The sequence below is a fragment of the Haemaphysalis longicornis genome, unplaced genomic scaffold (genome assembly GCF_048455015.1).
Source record: "Haemaphysalis longicornis isolate Haplotype H1 unplaced genomic scaffold, Haemaphysalis longicornis Haplotype H1 scaffold_4, whole genome shotgun sequence".
NCBI classification, from domain to species: Eukaryota; Metazoa; Arthropoda; class Arachnida; order Ixodida; family Ixodidae; genus Haemaphysalis; species Haemaphysalis longicornis.
This window is the reverse complement of record NW_027526361.1, coordinates 100,926,980-100,941,582: the sequence shown is the minus strand read 5'-3', so window position 1 is coordinate 100,941,582 and position 14,603 is coordinate 100,926,980. Positions and strand designations below refer to the sequence as shown.

General features: G+C 50.0%; 2 protein-coding genes across 2 annotated transcripts in view; one reads left to right on the top strand and one right to left on the bottom strand.

The window, feature by feature from the left end:
• Positions 1-14,603, bottom strand: part of LOC144179878 (disintegrin and metalloproteinase domain-containing protein 10-like) — a 49,116-nt gene that overhangs the window by 9,524 nt on the left and 24,989 nt on the right. Inside the window, exons 8-12 of the mRNA XM_077708303.1 lie at positions 13,490-13,646; positions 11,762-11,860; positions 10,740-10,930; positions 9,551-9,750; positions 5,706-5,858 (exon numbers count right to left, since the gene is read on the bottom strand). Of these exons, the coding sequence (XP_077564429.1) occupies positions 5,706-5,858; positions 9,551-9,750; positions 10,740-10,930; positions 11,762-11,860; positions 13,490-13,646 (800 nt within the window). The remainder of the gene's footprint in view (positions 1-5,705; positions 5,859-9,550; positions 9,751-10,739; positions 10,931-11,761; positions 11,861-13,489; positions 13,647-14,603) is intronic.
• LOC144178755 (uncharacterized) lies at positions 2,403-5,219 on the top strand. Its single transcript, XM_077706855.1, has one exon. The coding sequence runs from the start codon at positions 2,403-2,405 to the stop codon at positions 5,217-5,219; it is 2,817 nt and encodes a 938-aa protein (XP_077562981.1).

Sequence of the window (14,603 nt, the reverse complement as noted above, 5' to 3'; positions counted from 1 at the left end):
CCGAGGGGAGGCCTAAACATGGCCAAGATCGAGACCTCGGTTGTCACGGGCGCGATCATGGCGGCCGCAGGTACGGTGAGGGAACACGAAGGGGAAGATACGGTGTGCGTCAACGCGGCGCAGAACATTATAGTAGTTAGCACCCCAAGCGAGGAAAGAGCCGAATTGTACGCCAGAGTCAAGACCATAGAATTCGGAAACATGGAGTACGAAGTCTATGCATACCGAACCGCGCCCGAAGGGACGGTCAAAGGAGTAATTAGAGGCATTGCGATCGACGAAACACCAGAGGACATTAACGAAGCAATTGTGACGAAGTACAATTCGCTAGCGCTTGAAGCGCACAGAATCGGAAACTCTACGGCAGTCATCGTCCTCTTCGAATGACATAGGGTACCCAGATACGTGAAATATAGAGCGGCGTTGATAAAATGCGGACTCTACAGAAAACACCACGAAGTATGCCGATGCTGCGGCAAAGTTGGACATCGAATTGATGTTTGCCCGACCCCGGAGGCCAGAGTATGTTTCGCTTGTGGAATAGCTAACCCTAACGCGGAACACGAAGGAGTGTGTAAGCCCCGATGCAAATTATGCGGGGGTGAGCACCCGACGGGAGACAGGGTGTGCAAAAACAAGTTCAAGGTGCCCTTCGTAGTTACGAAGCGGCGATGGGAGTGAAGGACAGGGTTAGAACAACAACAGCTGCAGAAGACAACGCCACCAAAGACGTCAGACTTCCCGCACCTGCAGGCAAGCAAGGAGAGAAGCGAGAGTAGACGGCGCAGTACCAGCTGTGGAAGAAATGCTAGCCGACAGGAGCCCCCGCCACCGCCGCAGCGCGAAGGAAAGCTGACGTGGTCGGGCGCAGTGAAGGGAGCCAAAGCAGAGGAAGTGCCTAGGGGCAAGCAGCAACAACAACGAAACGAAGAAAAGCCCACGAGAAAGGAAGTCTACGACATGATCAGGGAAAGCAGCGAACGGATGCTCAAAATGATAGACGATAAGATCGACAAGCTAATAGAGGCACTGAGGTCCAACATCCAACCGATGGCTCAGACCCAAACGCAAAAACAGGAGCAAGCCGCCCCAGAGATACCAGCACCGATGAGGAAGGAGGAAACAGCCATCACCGAAGAAGAAGCCAAGAAGAAAAACATCGAGAGCGACGAAGAACACCCCACGGAACCCAGCAACAAGAAAAGGATCATCGAAAACACCAAGGAAAGAAGACTCATGGCACGTCTCGACCGCATGGACAGGGAGCGCGAACAGCTAGCAAAAACGACGAAGGATAAGTTTAGCCAGATGGAGAAAACGCTGCAGGATCTGCAGAGCGGAATGAGGCAGATGCAAACCCAATTGCAAACATTCATGCAGAGCATGGAATCCCAAACGCAAGCGTTCATGCAAAACGTGGAGACCCAGATCAACACTAAATTGCAACAATTATGGACCCAACAACACCAAGTACAAGTACCAAGCCAGACCGAAAGACAGTAAAAGACCAGAAGACAGACAGGGACCTCCTAATCTGGCAATGGAACTGTAATGGTTACCAATGTAAAAGGGCAACGATAATACAACACCTAGAAGGGATAGACAGGAAACCAGACATCTTCATGCTTCAAGAAACGCACTGCATAGAAACACCAAAACTACCAGGGTACAGAGCACACGCCAAAGCTGCAAAGACACTGAGCGAAAACAAGACGGGAGCACACAGGCCTATCGGCGGGGTGTGCACGTTCGTCCGTAAGGGCATCGTCTTCGTCGAGCACGAGCTGAACACCGGCAACTGGACCGACAGCTGCGTGGTATAGGTGATCATTGGGAGGAGGACGAAGACAAGCACACTCGCCGTAAACGTGTACAGCAGTCCGAGGCACAGGAAACAGAAGTTTAGCACGCTCATGCAGAAAGCGCTAAGAACGATAAAAAAAGGAACGGTAGTAATCGGGGGCGACTTTAATGCACCACACTACGATTGGGGCTACGACAAGACCACCGAAAAAAGAAGATACTTAATGCAAGGCGTGACGGACGCAGGGTTAATTTTGATCACGAACCCTGAGACCCCAACGAGAACGGGCACATCGGTCGCCAGAGACACCACCCCGGACCTGACGTTCGTAAGGATCGAAGGCAGAGGGGATGCGACATGGAAGAACACCAAAACCGATCTCGGCAGCGACCACATGATCATAGAGATACGAGTCCCACTCGGAAACGACACAAGCCAAGAGAAAAAAAAACACAAATACACGAACTGGGAAGAGTTTCGCCGCCACCTCCTAACTCAGCACGAGAAAATAGAGGACATAGACACGTGGGCAAAAGCGATCGTGGAAGCAACCGAGGAAGCAACGATTGAGATAGAGACAGACGGAAACGTACACACGATGGATAGCCGACTGGCCCACCTCATCGAAGCAAAGGAAGCCTTAAAAGGAAAATGGAACCAACAACGTACGAACAGAAAGCTCAGAAAAAAGATCGCCGAAATTAACAGAGAGATAGAAAAACACAGCAGGGAGCTCGGCAAACAACAGTGGGAACAGACATGCAGGGAGGCGGACGGACAACTCCACATGGGTAGAACGTGGAGACTGCTCCGACACCTCTTGGACGAAACCCAAACCAAGGGCGAACAGCAGCATAAACTCGGCAAAATCATCCACAAGGCGATCGCGAAGGACGGGGAGGACGAGGTGAAGAGAAAACTCGACGCCAAATACCTCCCGGTTTCCCCGAAAGAAAAACACCTAGAATATCAGGGAACGGAAAACGCCGAAATAGACCGGGACATTGAAGAATGGGAGGTACGAAACGTCATGCAAGACCTCAATAGAAGATCGGCGGCGGGACCCGACCAAGTAAGCAACAAGGCACTACGAAACCTCAACGACGCAACGGTCGCGGCACTGACGGAGTACTTCAACAAATGTTGGAGGGCCGGAAAGCTACCGCGCCGATGGAAGGAAGCCAAAACAATTCTAATACCGAAGCCGGGCAAACCACCCGGCGTCGAGAACCTAAGACCGATATCGCTGACGTCGTGTGTAAGCAAACTGCTCGAACACGTACTCATGAAAAGGTGGCAACACTACCTCGAAGAAGCAGAACTATACCCGGACTCGCTCATCGGGTTTCGGAGTAAGCTAGGGACCCAAGACGCTATGCTACAGCTCAAGAGAGAGATCGTAGACTACGACATAAACACCAACGACAACAGAGCAATACTGGGCTTGGACCTGCAGAGTGCCTTCGATAAAGTTCGGCACTCGGCGACCCTTGCCCAGGTATCGCGCCTGAATATGGGAAAAAGATCGTACAACTACATCAGAGACTTCCTTACCGACTACAGAACCCGAATCTGCGCGGGAGACCTACAACTACCAGAGAAGACACTAGGCAGCGAGGGAACGCCGCAGGGAGCGGTAATCTCACCGCTGCTCTTTAACCTAGTAATGATCGGGGTCGCCAACCGACTGCAGAGCGTCGAAGGAGTACGACATACAGTCTACGCCGACGACGTAACGCTATGGGTCACCGGCGGAAGCGACGGCCACATCGAGAGCAAACTGCAAGAAGCACTGGAAGCAGTAGAAGACCAGCTGAGGGGCTCGGGACTGGTATGCTCCCCCGTAAAGTCGGAACTCCTAGTGATCCCGCCCAAGGGAGCGAGGCGCAACAAGCAGCCCACCACAGACGGCGACAATATAACAGTAAGAACACAGGGGGGACACACCATTCCCCAAGTAAGCAGGATCAGAGTCCTAGGAATGCTCATCGAACGCAGCAGGGTCAACGGAGAGACGGTCTCCAAACTCGACGCCAAGACCGGCGCGGCGATGCCACTCATAAGAAGAGTGTCGAGCAGAAGAGGTGGGATGAAAGAGGAACGACTCGTAAGACTCGTTCAATCCTTCGTGGTCAGCCACGTCGCATACGTCGCCGCCTTTCACAATTGGCGGCAGTGCGAGCGGAAGAAAGTCGACGCGATGCTGCGCAAGGCATACAAGTCGGCGTTGGGGCTCCTAGGAGGCACGAGCACGCAGAAGCTCGAAGCCCTCGGACTCCACAACAGCCTGGAGGAAATAGCGGAAGCCCAGCAGACGGCGCAGTTCACAAGACTATCGGAAACCACGACTGGCAGAGAAATACTACGACAACTAGGCGTCAGCGTCAGAGAAGATCTGCAGACGGGGGAGCAGATACCGCGGGAGACGAGCAAACGCATCGTCGTAAGCCCGATCCCACGGAACATGAACCCAACGTTCAACAAGGAAAGACAAGCACGGGCTAAAGCGCTGATAGCACTTCACTCAAACGACGAAGGGGCGGTATTCGTGGACGCGGCCAGCTACAAAAACATCAACGGCGTCTTCAGCGTCAGCGTGGTCGAAGCCAAGACCGGCGAGACCAGGCTTGCGGCAAGTGTGAAGACCAAGTCGCCGAACCAAGCCGAGGAAGTGGCGGTGGCACTCGCCATCGCGGACCCAAGAACAAAGACGGTGCTGTGTGATTCGCGAACGGCAGTGCGCAATTTTGCGAAGAACCGGGTGAGCTGTGCGGCCGCGCGTATTCTACGCAAGGCCGAAACCAACAGCGACAACGACGGTGAGGTAATTAAGTGGTTCCCCACACATGCGGGCGAAGGGGTGGCGAGCTCGCTGGGGCTCGCCAACCACAACGAGACGGCCAACGCCGTGGCGCGAGGATTAGCCGGCCGTGCCACGGGAACGACGGTCGCCGACGAAGTGGATCGCCCCGACAAGCACACCATGACCAGTTACAGCGAGGTGATCTCATGGTATAGACTAGGAAGACGAACGATGGCCCTGCCTCACCCCGGGCTGACTAGGGAAGAGGCGGTTGTGCTCCGTCAACTACAGACAAACTCAGTGATTACCCCAGTGCTAGCCAAGCACCTGTGGCCGGAGGTTTATGTGACTGATGTGTGCAGACTGTGCGGGAAGGAGCGGGCCATGCTGGCCCACATCCTAAAAGACTGCATAAGCGCGAACAATGCCAACAATGCCGACGTTCTCCCGCCCCACATAGAGGAGGCGAAGAGATCCAACGACTACGGCGTGCAACGCAAGGCCGTCCGGCAGATTCTAGCGGCCGTCGAGAGGCAGCGACCGGACGGGCCGGAGGCAGAAAGGGGGAACCCGAGTACGCCGAAGACCACCGGGAGTGACTCTCGCCGCTAAGAAGACGTCCGGCCTCGTCGACCCAAGACTCCATCCGAAGAGGGTGGGGTAGGGGTTACTGCAGGAAGCTTAATAAAGTTGTTCTCTCTCTCTCTCTCTCCCGCACCTAAAGTTTGTAGGCCACAACGAATTCAAAGTCGAAGCACAACGTTTACGGTGACCAGAATAGTTTATGACAGTAAGAAAGACAGATGTTTTATCAAGGTCTCTTACATAAAACGTTTGAGCTTCACTCGACACGTAAGCTTGTTTTGTGGCCTATGTCCTTCTAGCGTTGCCGAGAAAATTTTGAAAAAGACTGTGCATACTCCCAAACGACCATATTTCAAGTTGCACAAACAGCTTTCTGCGCTTACATTCGAGCCCACATCAGGTTTCATATCTCAGTTATAAGCGCAATTGACCCTGCGACAGTTACTTTTACACCTAGTGCGAGAGCAGCGCAGCACAAGAAGCCCGCGTTTGTTTCTTATGAGGAATGCTTACGAAAATGTTGCCTGGGCTCCGCAAGGTTTCGGCAAATTGCAAAGCCGGCTTCCGCGGGTGGCTGCTCGGCGTGTGCACTGCCAAGATGCGCAGGAAGAGCGCCAACACGACGCCGGCCACGACGATGTACAGTACCGTGAGGAACGGGTGCTCCTGCGAACAGCAGCATATATAGTTAGCGGTTTATCATAAGGCCATTCTGTCGCCTTCGGGTTTTAAATGCAGAGCATTTCAGTAACTCACGATGTCACCCGCGTTGACGTCCGTAGTCCGCACCGCACCCCTCCCTACTATATATAAAAAAAATACTATCCGGCGCCGGGTTTCAATCCCTCGACCCTGCGGGCGGAACGCAATGTACATGGTGCTTTACCCGCTGCGCCACAAAGCCGACACAGAATGGCACGCTACGAACGCGCCTTATATAGTTGACTCATTCAAATTACTGCTGACGAGCGCTCTCTCCTCAGCAGTTGCCACAATTGCAACAACATTAACGTAACGCAAACTACTTAACGTCGTGCGCCCCTGGAAATGCTCTGCATTTGATCGTGCCCCCCGCGAGGGGGATGTTTCACTGCGTCTTCTCTCGGTCGCGGGACCCGTGGCGCCATCTGGCGGAGGCGCGGCACAACTCGTAGCACTTTCTTTGAAAAAGCGCCTCGAAAGCGCGGCAAATATGAAAAAGGAATGACGCGCTTTTTTCCGCTTCGTTGGCTTCGTTCGCTGGCTGTTTCACTGCGTGCTATAATTGCACATGCAGTAAACGGGTTTCCACCGAGCTGATGTTTCAACCAAATGGGTATGCCAGCCTCAATGTTAAACACAGCGCAACGACTTTGCTTGCTAGCACGAATCGGTTTAAACGGCAGTAATGTCGAATTTTTGGTTATTTAACTGCTGTTCCAATCACGCCACACTGCGCCAATAGCGAGATACTCCTACGTGCGTTCGAGAATAGTATCTTTTGTGGAATGCTAAGGCATAGTAGCGCTAATATCATTCTTGAGAAAGTCACGGAAAGAAAGTTCTTGAACATCCAAGCATTTCAAATGGGTTGTAAATGTGAAAGACAGATATTATTTGAACGTCTGGGGTGTTTTGCAACCGCCTTACGTTGTCGAAGGGTGTTGTAATCATGCCGCTCGAGTCACTTCACTGCGCGATGCAACTCAGCGTTTTCGAATAAATTCGATCTGTCTCCTACGCGTTGCGCCGCCCCTCGTTCCTGCTGTATTGTAATTGGACAGTTGACAACGTCGCTGCTTTTCTCTGCTTGTCCATTGGCTTATTTGGCTGCGTAGATCTGCTCTCTACATCTACGGTGTACTATCGTGGGCGAACACCTCTCGCTACTAGCGAGTTTAAGCTCGCGCTATCGAACACGTAGTGGCAGGATAGAAGGCGTCATGGTAATCAGCGCTTTTAAGGGAGCCGTTTCTATTACGGACGCCGGCTTCCTTGTCAAAAGGGAAATTTAAGACCATCCCCTTAAAGGAACGGCTGTGAACAAGGGCGTGCCAGCTATAAAACAGGTTTTGAATCAATCCACGCGTTGAAAGTTGTAGGAACTGTTAGTTTCGTGTATACTTCGTAACAACAAAGCTGCTCAAATGGCTATATTTGTAATAATATTGTCACGGATCTAAGGACGACGCAAGTTTCTTAAAGGAACACTGTTTAATGCATTGGAGTTGGGCTGCTCTAAAAGAATACACAAACAGCGAATGGGCAGTAAACAAAGTGACTTGCAGAGGCGAGTCAGCAAACCGAATGCCGGGGCGTTTGCCCTACAACATTTATCTTTGTGTATAATTGGAAACGTTGAATCAGGTCCAGAGTAATGGTGATCAGAATTCTAGCTAGTGACGACAGGGTGCGCCACTCTCGCTATCAGAGCAAATAGCATGTGCGACATACAAAAGAAAGGTACGGTAACACGCGCTTCGTCGAGACGCTCAAAACAAAACATAAAAGTGAACAAAACATAAAAGTGAACATAACTAAAGGTGTGATTCGGGGTAGCATTACTTAAAGGGGTCATGAGGACAAAACACAGGTTTGGTTCATTCGAAAGAATGCCTCGTTTGAATCATATTGACACCAATTTCAACGCACTATTCGCTCAAATACGCTACATAATTAGGAAAAAACGGAATGGCCATGCGACCCACTAGCTCATTTCCCGCAACAGAACCTATGATGTTATATGAGCCCAGCTGTGTGATTGGCTGAGTCCGGCAAAAGCAAACGCTAATTAGGCACAGCTCATAGGCTTTGCGAACGAACTATTTGCGCTTAAACATACTGCATATTGAACAGTAAGAGTGGTGCGGTAAACAATGAAAGTTACGAAAATGCACGTAACCATAGGAGCAGCGGTGCGTCCTGCTGTTGCTACTGGGCGCACTAGGCTTGTTTTAGTTGTACAACACTCCGCCGCTTTGAAGTTGTTTTACAGGACACTGGCAGATTGGCGCAAGCGACGTCGTCTTACGTGACCTTGTTTGTCGAAGATAATCCCATGATTCACGAAACGATTACTTTCTGGAGTAACAAAAACAAGCCAGGTGTAAATACGCTCAAAAACAAAGCAACGGCGGACAACGGTTCGTAAATGAGGGTAGTCGCGCCATCTCGGAGGGCGATGGCAAACAAGGCCGCGAATCCTAATGACGCAGTGGAAGCTCGCTTGAATACACACGCTTATCACTTCATTGCTGACGTTAGGAAAACACACGATTTGGCGGGAGAATCTAATTTTTAACCTAAATTGATTAATTTCTAAGTGAATACGGCATCATTTGCTGCCGGACAATCGCTGGGGGCACTATAAAACGCGAACTCTTTCGAATAAAACGAACTTGTATTGTGTCTTCATGGCCCATTTAATTTCTGGCGTTCAATAGAGAACCAGAAATCTCTCGTAAAGCGCTGGCCGCTACACCTCTGCGGGAATGTGTTGGTGTGTGGGTAGTTCAGGATTGGGGTGTTTTGGGACTGGTTCGAAACAAATAATCCCTTCAGTAAGGGTCGGCTAATACACCTCTACGCTTTTGACTCTGCCCTTGTTAGGCTGAAATATAGGTAGCCCTAACGTTGAGCCTAACGACGTGCCATGCAACGTTTAAGTAATTTCCCGTCGCGCGTCGGAGCATTGGGCCTATGATTGGGCCGTCACGTAATCGTCCTCCCCCCTTTATGTGCTCCAGAAGCACGAATTAAAAAAAAAGAAAACGTCGTTGGTAAGCGTTCGCCTCTAAACCTGTGTGGCCTGTGCAGCTCCGCGTTTTGATTGTTTTTGTTCCTGCACGCCCTAAACGAAAAATGCCTGGTCCGGAGCTGCAATTCTCAATGCGGCCATAGAAAAACAAAAGGGCGACAATTTTTGTTTGCCCCAAGTCACCCATTCATTCTGGAATTTTTTGTGAATTATCTATGTTGACCAAAAACGTTCCCTCATTTGCTCTCAGTTTTGTCACAGATTTCCAGTGTGCAAAACATCTGTTTTAAGAGCCAGGAGCCCGGCAGGAATTGTCCAGTTTGCAAGACCCCGTACAGGAAAGGGCAGCATGCGCAGTTTTGTTCAAGGCCATAAACTTAAAATGTGTTAAGGCAGCCCACTCATCTGGCTACTTGAACCTCACTTATTATGATGCAGCCGATGGCAGAGGACTAGTGCGCAGGTAAGGTCTAACTGGTTAAGTCTAGAGTTAAGGGTAGCAGAGTTAAATCAAGCTGCGTTACGTATGGCGAGGTTAAGCATAGCTGGAGTTAGTCTACGTGACGGGAGGAGCATTTTAAGAAAAGAATGTTGGGGGTTTAAAAAGAGGAAGTGTTCCCACCTCTATGTAGTCCTTGATGCTCCTGTAGGTCTTGCCGCCAAACAGGGCCTCGTGAAGCCTCGTCAGCGGACCTTTCTCGTCCATTTGACGGCACTTGCTGAATTCGTCGCAGAACCCGCGCTCATCGTCACACGTCGAGCCTGGCTGCAGCTTCAGCATGCAGAGCTCCCCCGCAAGATCGCAGCCTATCCTGCACTCGTCTGCGGCGTATAAGAGCACGAATACCGCAAACCCGCAAACCATTTTCCAAGCAGTGTGCTGTCCTGTTAATTTCTTTCTTTTAAGGCTTGTGAAACATCTATAAAAAAAAAAGTCTCCTTTTTCCTTCTCCCCAATGCCCCGACTGCGGAGCCCCAGAAACCGCCTCATATAAGGTCTTTCATGTATATATAATAGCAATACCATCACATATAATTCCCTCTCATCTCTTCTGAGGAGCACTGGGAGGCGGCGTTAGGCATCTCGGACCCCCAAGTCTAGCGAGGACTTGCCTAATGTGCAGCTCAGGTCATCGGCACCCTCCAAGCGCTGGTCACCCCAAGTCGTTAGTTCAACTCATGCCCCAATGAAGTTTATTCTCTCTCTCTCTCTCTCTCTCTCTCTCTCTCTCTCTCTCTCTCTCTCTCTCTCTCTCTCTTTGAAGCATGTGCTATCGTCCTGGTGTGTGTTTAAGTAATGTTAAGAGGGGATGATACGCCATTGCCTCTATTGAAAAGATGGATGAGGAATACACTCTTACGCTATAGGGCCCATCATTCATCCTTATGTAAAGCGTGATCATGATAGTGGGCATTCCCTTATACATGAGAGCCTCCTCCACCACTGTCCCTAAGTGAGAGTGCACAAGCATTGGCTTCCTTCGATCCACTTTCACTTACGTTAGGCATGGCGCGACTCTCCCCCCTACTTTACAAGGGACCCTATAGTGATGATATTCAATTTCCTACTTCAAACTTCTAAGACGCTCTTAAAGAGGAATGGTGACGGTGATGATGCGAATTTTATTACGTAGCAACTTATGCGTGAAGTCACAATACAACTAAGCGTGGCGATGTCTAAGTTATATTTTTAGGACGAATCATCAAAATGGGAATGCGGCTATGTTCCCCCAGGGAAAGACAAGCCATGCCACATCAGTCATTTCCAGTGCGCTACTCTGGTTTCTGCAAAGAGCCGCGGGAAATCTCACCTGAGCGTTCGCAAGCCACCATGCATTTTTCTTCAATGGAGTAACCTGCTCCCGACAGGCTGCATTCCGTGTACCCATACTTAAGGCACACCGAGCCTAGACACTCGCCGCTCAAGCACACTTGGGTGCGCCTGCCGCACAGCGTCATGTTAGGCTTGGCCTCCCCGGCGGGACAAGCACTCGTGTTACCTCTGGAGGCTATGTCAAGGAACGCCAACGCCAGACACAATGAAATTTCGTTAAAACATTCAAACCTTGTTGGCCAGACACAATGAAATTTTGTTAAAACATTCAAACCTTGTTGGCCAGACACAATGAAATTTTGTTAAAACATTCAAACCTTGTTGGCCAGGTACAATGAAATTTGGTTAAAACATTCAGACCTTGTTGGCCAGACACAATGAAATTTCGTTAAAACATTCAAACCTGGTTGGCCAGGTACAATGAAATTTGGTTAAAACATTCAAATGTTGTTGGCCAGACACAATGAAATTTTGTTAAAACATTCAAACCTTGTTGGCCAGGCACAATGAAATTTGGTTAAAACATTCAAACCTTGTTGGCCAGACACAATGAAATTTTGTTAAAACATTGAAACCTTCTTGTAACCAGGCAGACTTTTTGGGTCGACTTTTTTTGACGCGCTTTAGTTGCGTCGGTTTTTTCTGGACGCATTTAAAGTGACGACAAGAGCTAAGTAGTGGTGGTTTAATTAAAAGAAATACGTTTTTGAGAGAACACTTTACGGACAAGTATATAAAGAGGTAAACTACTTTTCAAGCTACTACTAGTGGTGGGGAATTGTATACATGTTAACAGTTTTAGTGCCAATGGACTCTTCCGCACAAATGAGCACAATATAAATCCGTAACAGAGGTGTGTACGAATGACCTTGACTAGCATCTCAAGCTGATACGTCCGGGAGACTTGCTCCTGGCTGAAAGATTTCTGGGTCGACGTCGGCGTACTTTTTTATTACATGCCGGCTGGGAAAAGCGCAAGAAGCCCCGTGAAAAGGATACGTGCAGTAAGAATGACCACGGCATTCTGTGGCGGGGCTGCAGAGCATGCTTGTGGGGGCGAACTCGCACTCTGCAGTGCAGCACGGACCCTGCGAAGGGCTGGAAACAGAAGGCGAGATCAATCGCTGCGCGCGGTTTCAAACGGAGGCCAAGATTACAGACGGGAACAGTATTTTACGGGGTCATAGTGTTAAGGCGTCTTGAAATTTTCTACGTGTTTTAGATTTCAGACAAAAACATCCAAAACAAGATAGATACTCTTATTTTGGATGTTTTTGGAGCCGGTGGAGCGACCACATTCCACCAGCTCCAGACCAACTCCTACCCCACCTACCATCCTCCATTATATCCACCCCATCCAATATTACAGTACCTGCAAATTTTGCCCCAGCCAGGCACCCCGCACCATCTGGTATCGGGATGCCAACAATCGCCATCCCTTACACCAAATCCCTGTCCCACATACGAGCAGTGGGTGAACGGGCTGTCCAGCTCGGACCTCTCGACTCAGCGCATGCTGATAGAGAGAGGGGACGGGCAGCCAGCAAGGAACGGGTATCCCGGACTAGCGGATGCCCCCCACGGGGCCGGTGCACTCACCATCCTGCACCACTGCGCTCGGAATTTGTTTATTCTCTCTCTCTCTCTCTCTCTAAAGCAGGCTGGCGTTTTATGAGACAGGTAAAGACGGGCGCGTGTTTAGAGTTCTGTCTGTCTCTAAAGCAGGCTGGCGTTTTATGAGACAGGTAACGACGGGCGCGTGTTTAGAGTTACCAGAGCGCGCAATAGAACCATGAATACTGCATACAACTTTGATTAAATAAAAAAATGGCCTTGTCGCCGTAACAGTTACGGTATTTGAGCGCGAACATTTGTAAAAAACAAATTGACAGAACGACTCATACGTATAATGGAGCATTACCCAGTGAAGCTGTTTGGTTTCATAGGATTGCTCGCCTTCACGAAACACAACCTCATGTCTGTGGCCCCGTACTATGAATTGTACGAAACTGCTGCGATTGGTGGCCCGAGCATCTGTGTCGCATTCGGTGACATACTACCCGCCGCTCTCCGTTTGTGCTCCGGCTGCGACGTGACCTGTCCACCTTCTCGATTTTGTAAAGCCTGAAACACAAGGCGCGTTTTGCAGGCGGTGTAGGGCGTCAACTTGACACCTAGATCGACGGCTACTGCTGCCTCGGCTAGAAAACCCCGTGTGGCGCACGTGGCAGTCTGAGGGGCCTAGCTACTTGCGTAGAAAGAATGCTCCTGTGGCGGCCCTTTCAATCAGGCACCAACGTCTCGGCCGCCAAAGAGGTTAGGCTTACCACCACGGCAGATACTTGATGACCGCTTGCATAAAAGGCGCGTATGACAATTTGTTGTGCTATTTTAGGACATATTATCCTCGTTTACCTCATGTATGGCATCGCGCATTTGTTTCCTTTTAGCGAGCTGTGACAAGCTGTTGCTGGAGCTATCTGCGCCACTACACGGCCAGAAGCAACGCTATGTAGTCTGCGGCAGTCGAAAGAGGATTCGGGAATGCATAAAGGCGCAAGCTGTAAGCATCTCCGGTGTAAATATTTGAAGCGTGTAACGGCAAATTGGTGGCATTAATTGAAAAGGTCGGTTGATTCCGTCTTGTACAATAAAAATTCCTACTGGTTGCTCGAGGCGCTGCATGTGTGCATGTGATTCCGGGACATGCTTTCAGGCGATACCGACCTGCAAAGCTTGCCGGGCTTGAGGGTGCACCCCTTGGCGCCGACGCTGTTGTCTCGGGGGTAGCAGCACGGCTCCGAGCATTCTCCCTCGTGGTAGCCACAATCGCACTCCTCGTCTGCTTCCACCAGCTGGTTGCCACAGATTGGACCGCTGTCCACTGGGAACATAGAAAGGAGAAAGCGCTTACCTCCTGCGAATTGACCGGCAGGCAATATCATCGTCAATATATTGCCTTAGAGGAGAAGTCAGGGGCACCAAGCTAAAAGCTTGGAAGCACGCTGGAGCTTCTGCTGACTGTACGTAGGGACAGATGTATTCAGAGCGCGGAACTGTTCTTCCGAGAGGGTCCGATTGCGGGAGACGTATTCAGGGCCATTAAAAAACGGAAATGGGAGCAGTAAAATGAAAAAAAGGTTGCTCAATTACGTTAATTTTTTTGTAGTTCAAGTCGAAATATCGCATGGCTCAGAGGAGGTGAGGGGCCGATGAGTGTTGCGTGCGCAGAGAGATGATGCTGCGTCTTAAAGGGACCATGCAAGATTTTTTCAACTTTTTTTCGAAATCTCTAATTCTTCCAGAACCTAGTCAACCAACACATCTAGTACTTAAATGACGCGATCGCAAAGTACCTGAGCCAGAAATTGTTGGTCTATACCCATCAGATAACTTGGAAGCTTGATCAAAGGAATTTTCTCTCTTTCCTGGTCTTTGCGTTCTTCAACCGCTCGAATTACGCCATTACAGCGGCGTAGCAGCTGTTGGTCCACTTTCCTGAAGAGGCAGCAACGAACGCCTTCGATAGCCACTTAAAAAAGCCACAAAAGCACAACAGAACCGGAAGGCTTATCTGATGCGACCAGCAAATTACACAGTGCCGCTCCGTGATGGCGATAACCCTAGAATTCGCAGTGCTTCCAGACGAGAAGGAAAGGGCACAAGCGTTTATCGGAAGTGCTTCAAGGTCCCTTTAAAGGGGCCCTGAAAGGCATTTTGAGCACACTAAATGAAGTAGCGCAATCGTTAGATTGGGTCGTCAAGGTCATCTGGGCCAAGTATTACTCTTTTACGCGCAGCGGAAAGCTCACACTTTTGTTGCAAAGTTTGTCGCTTTTTT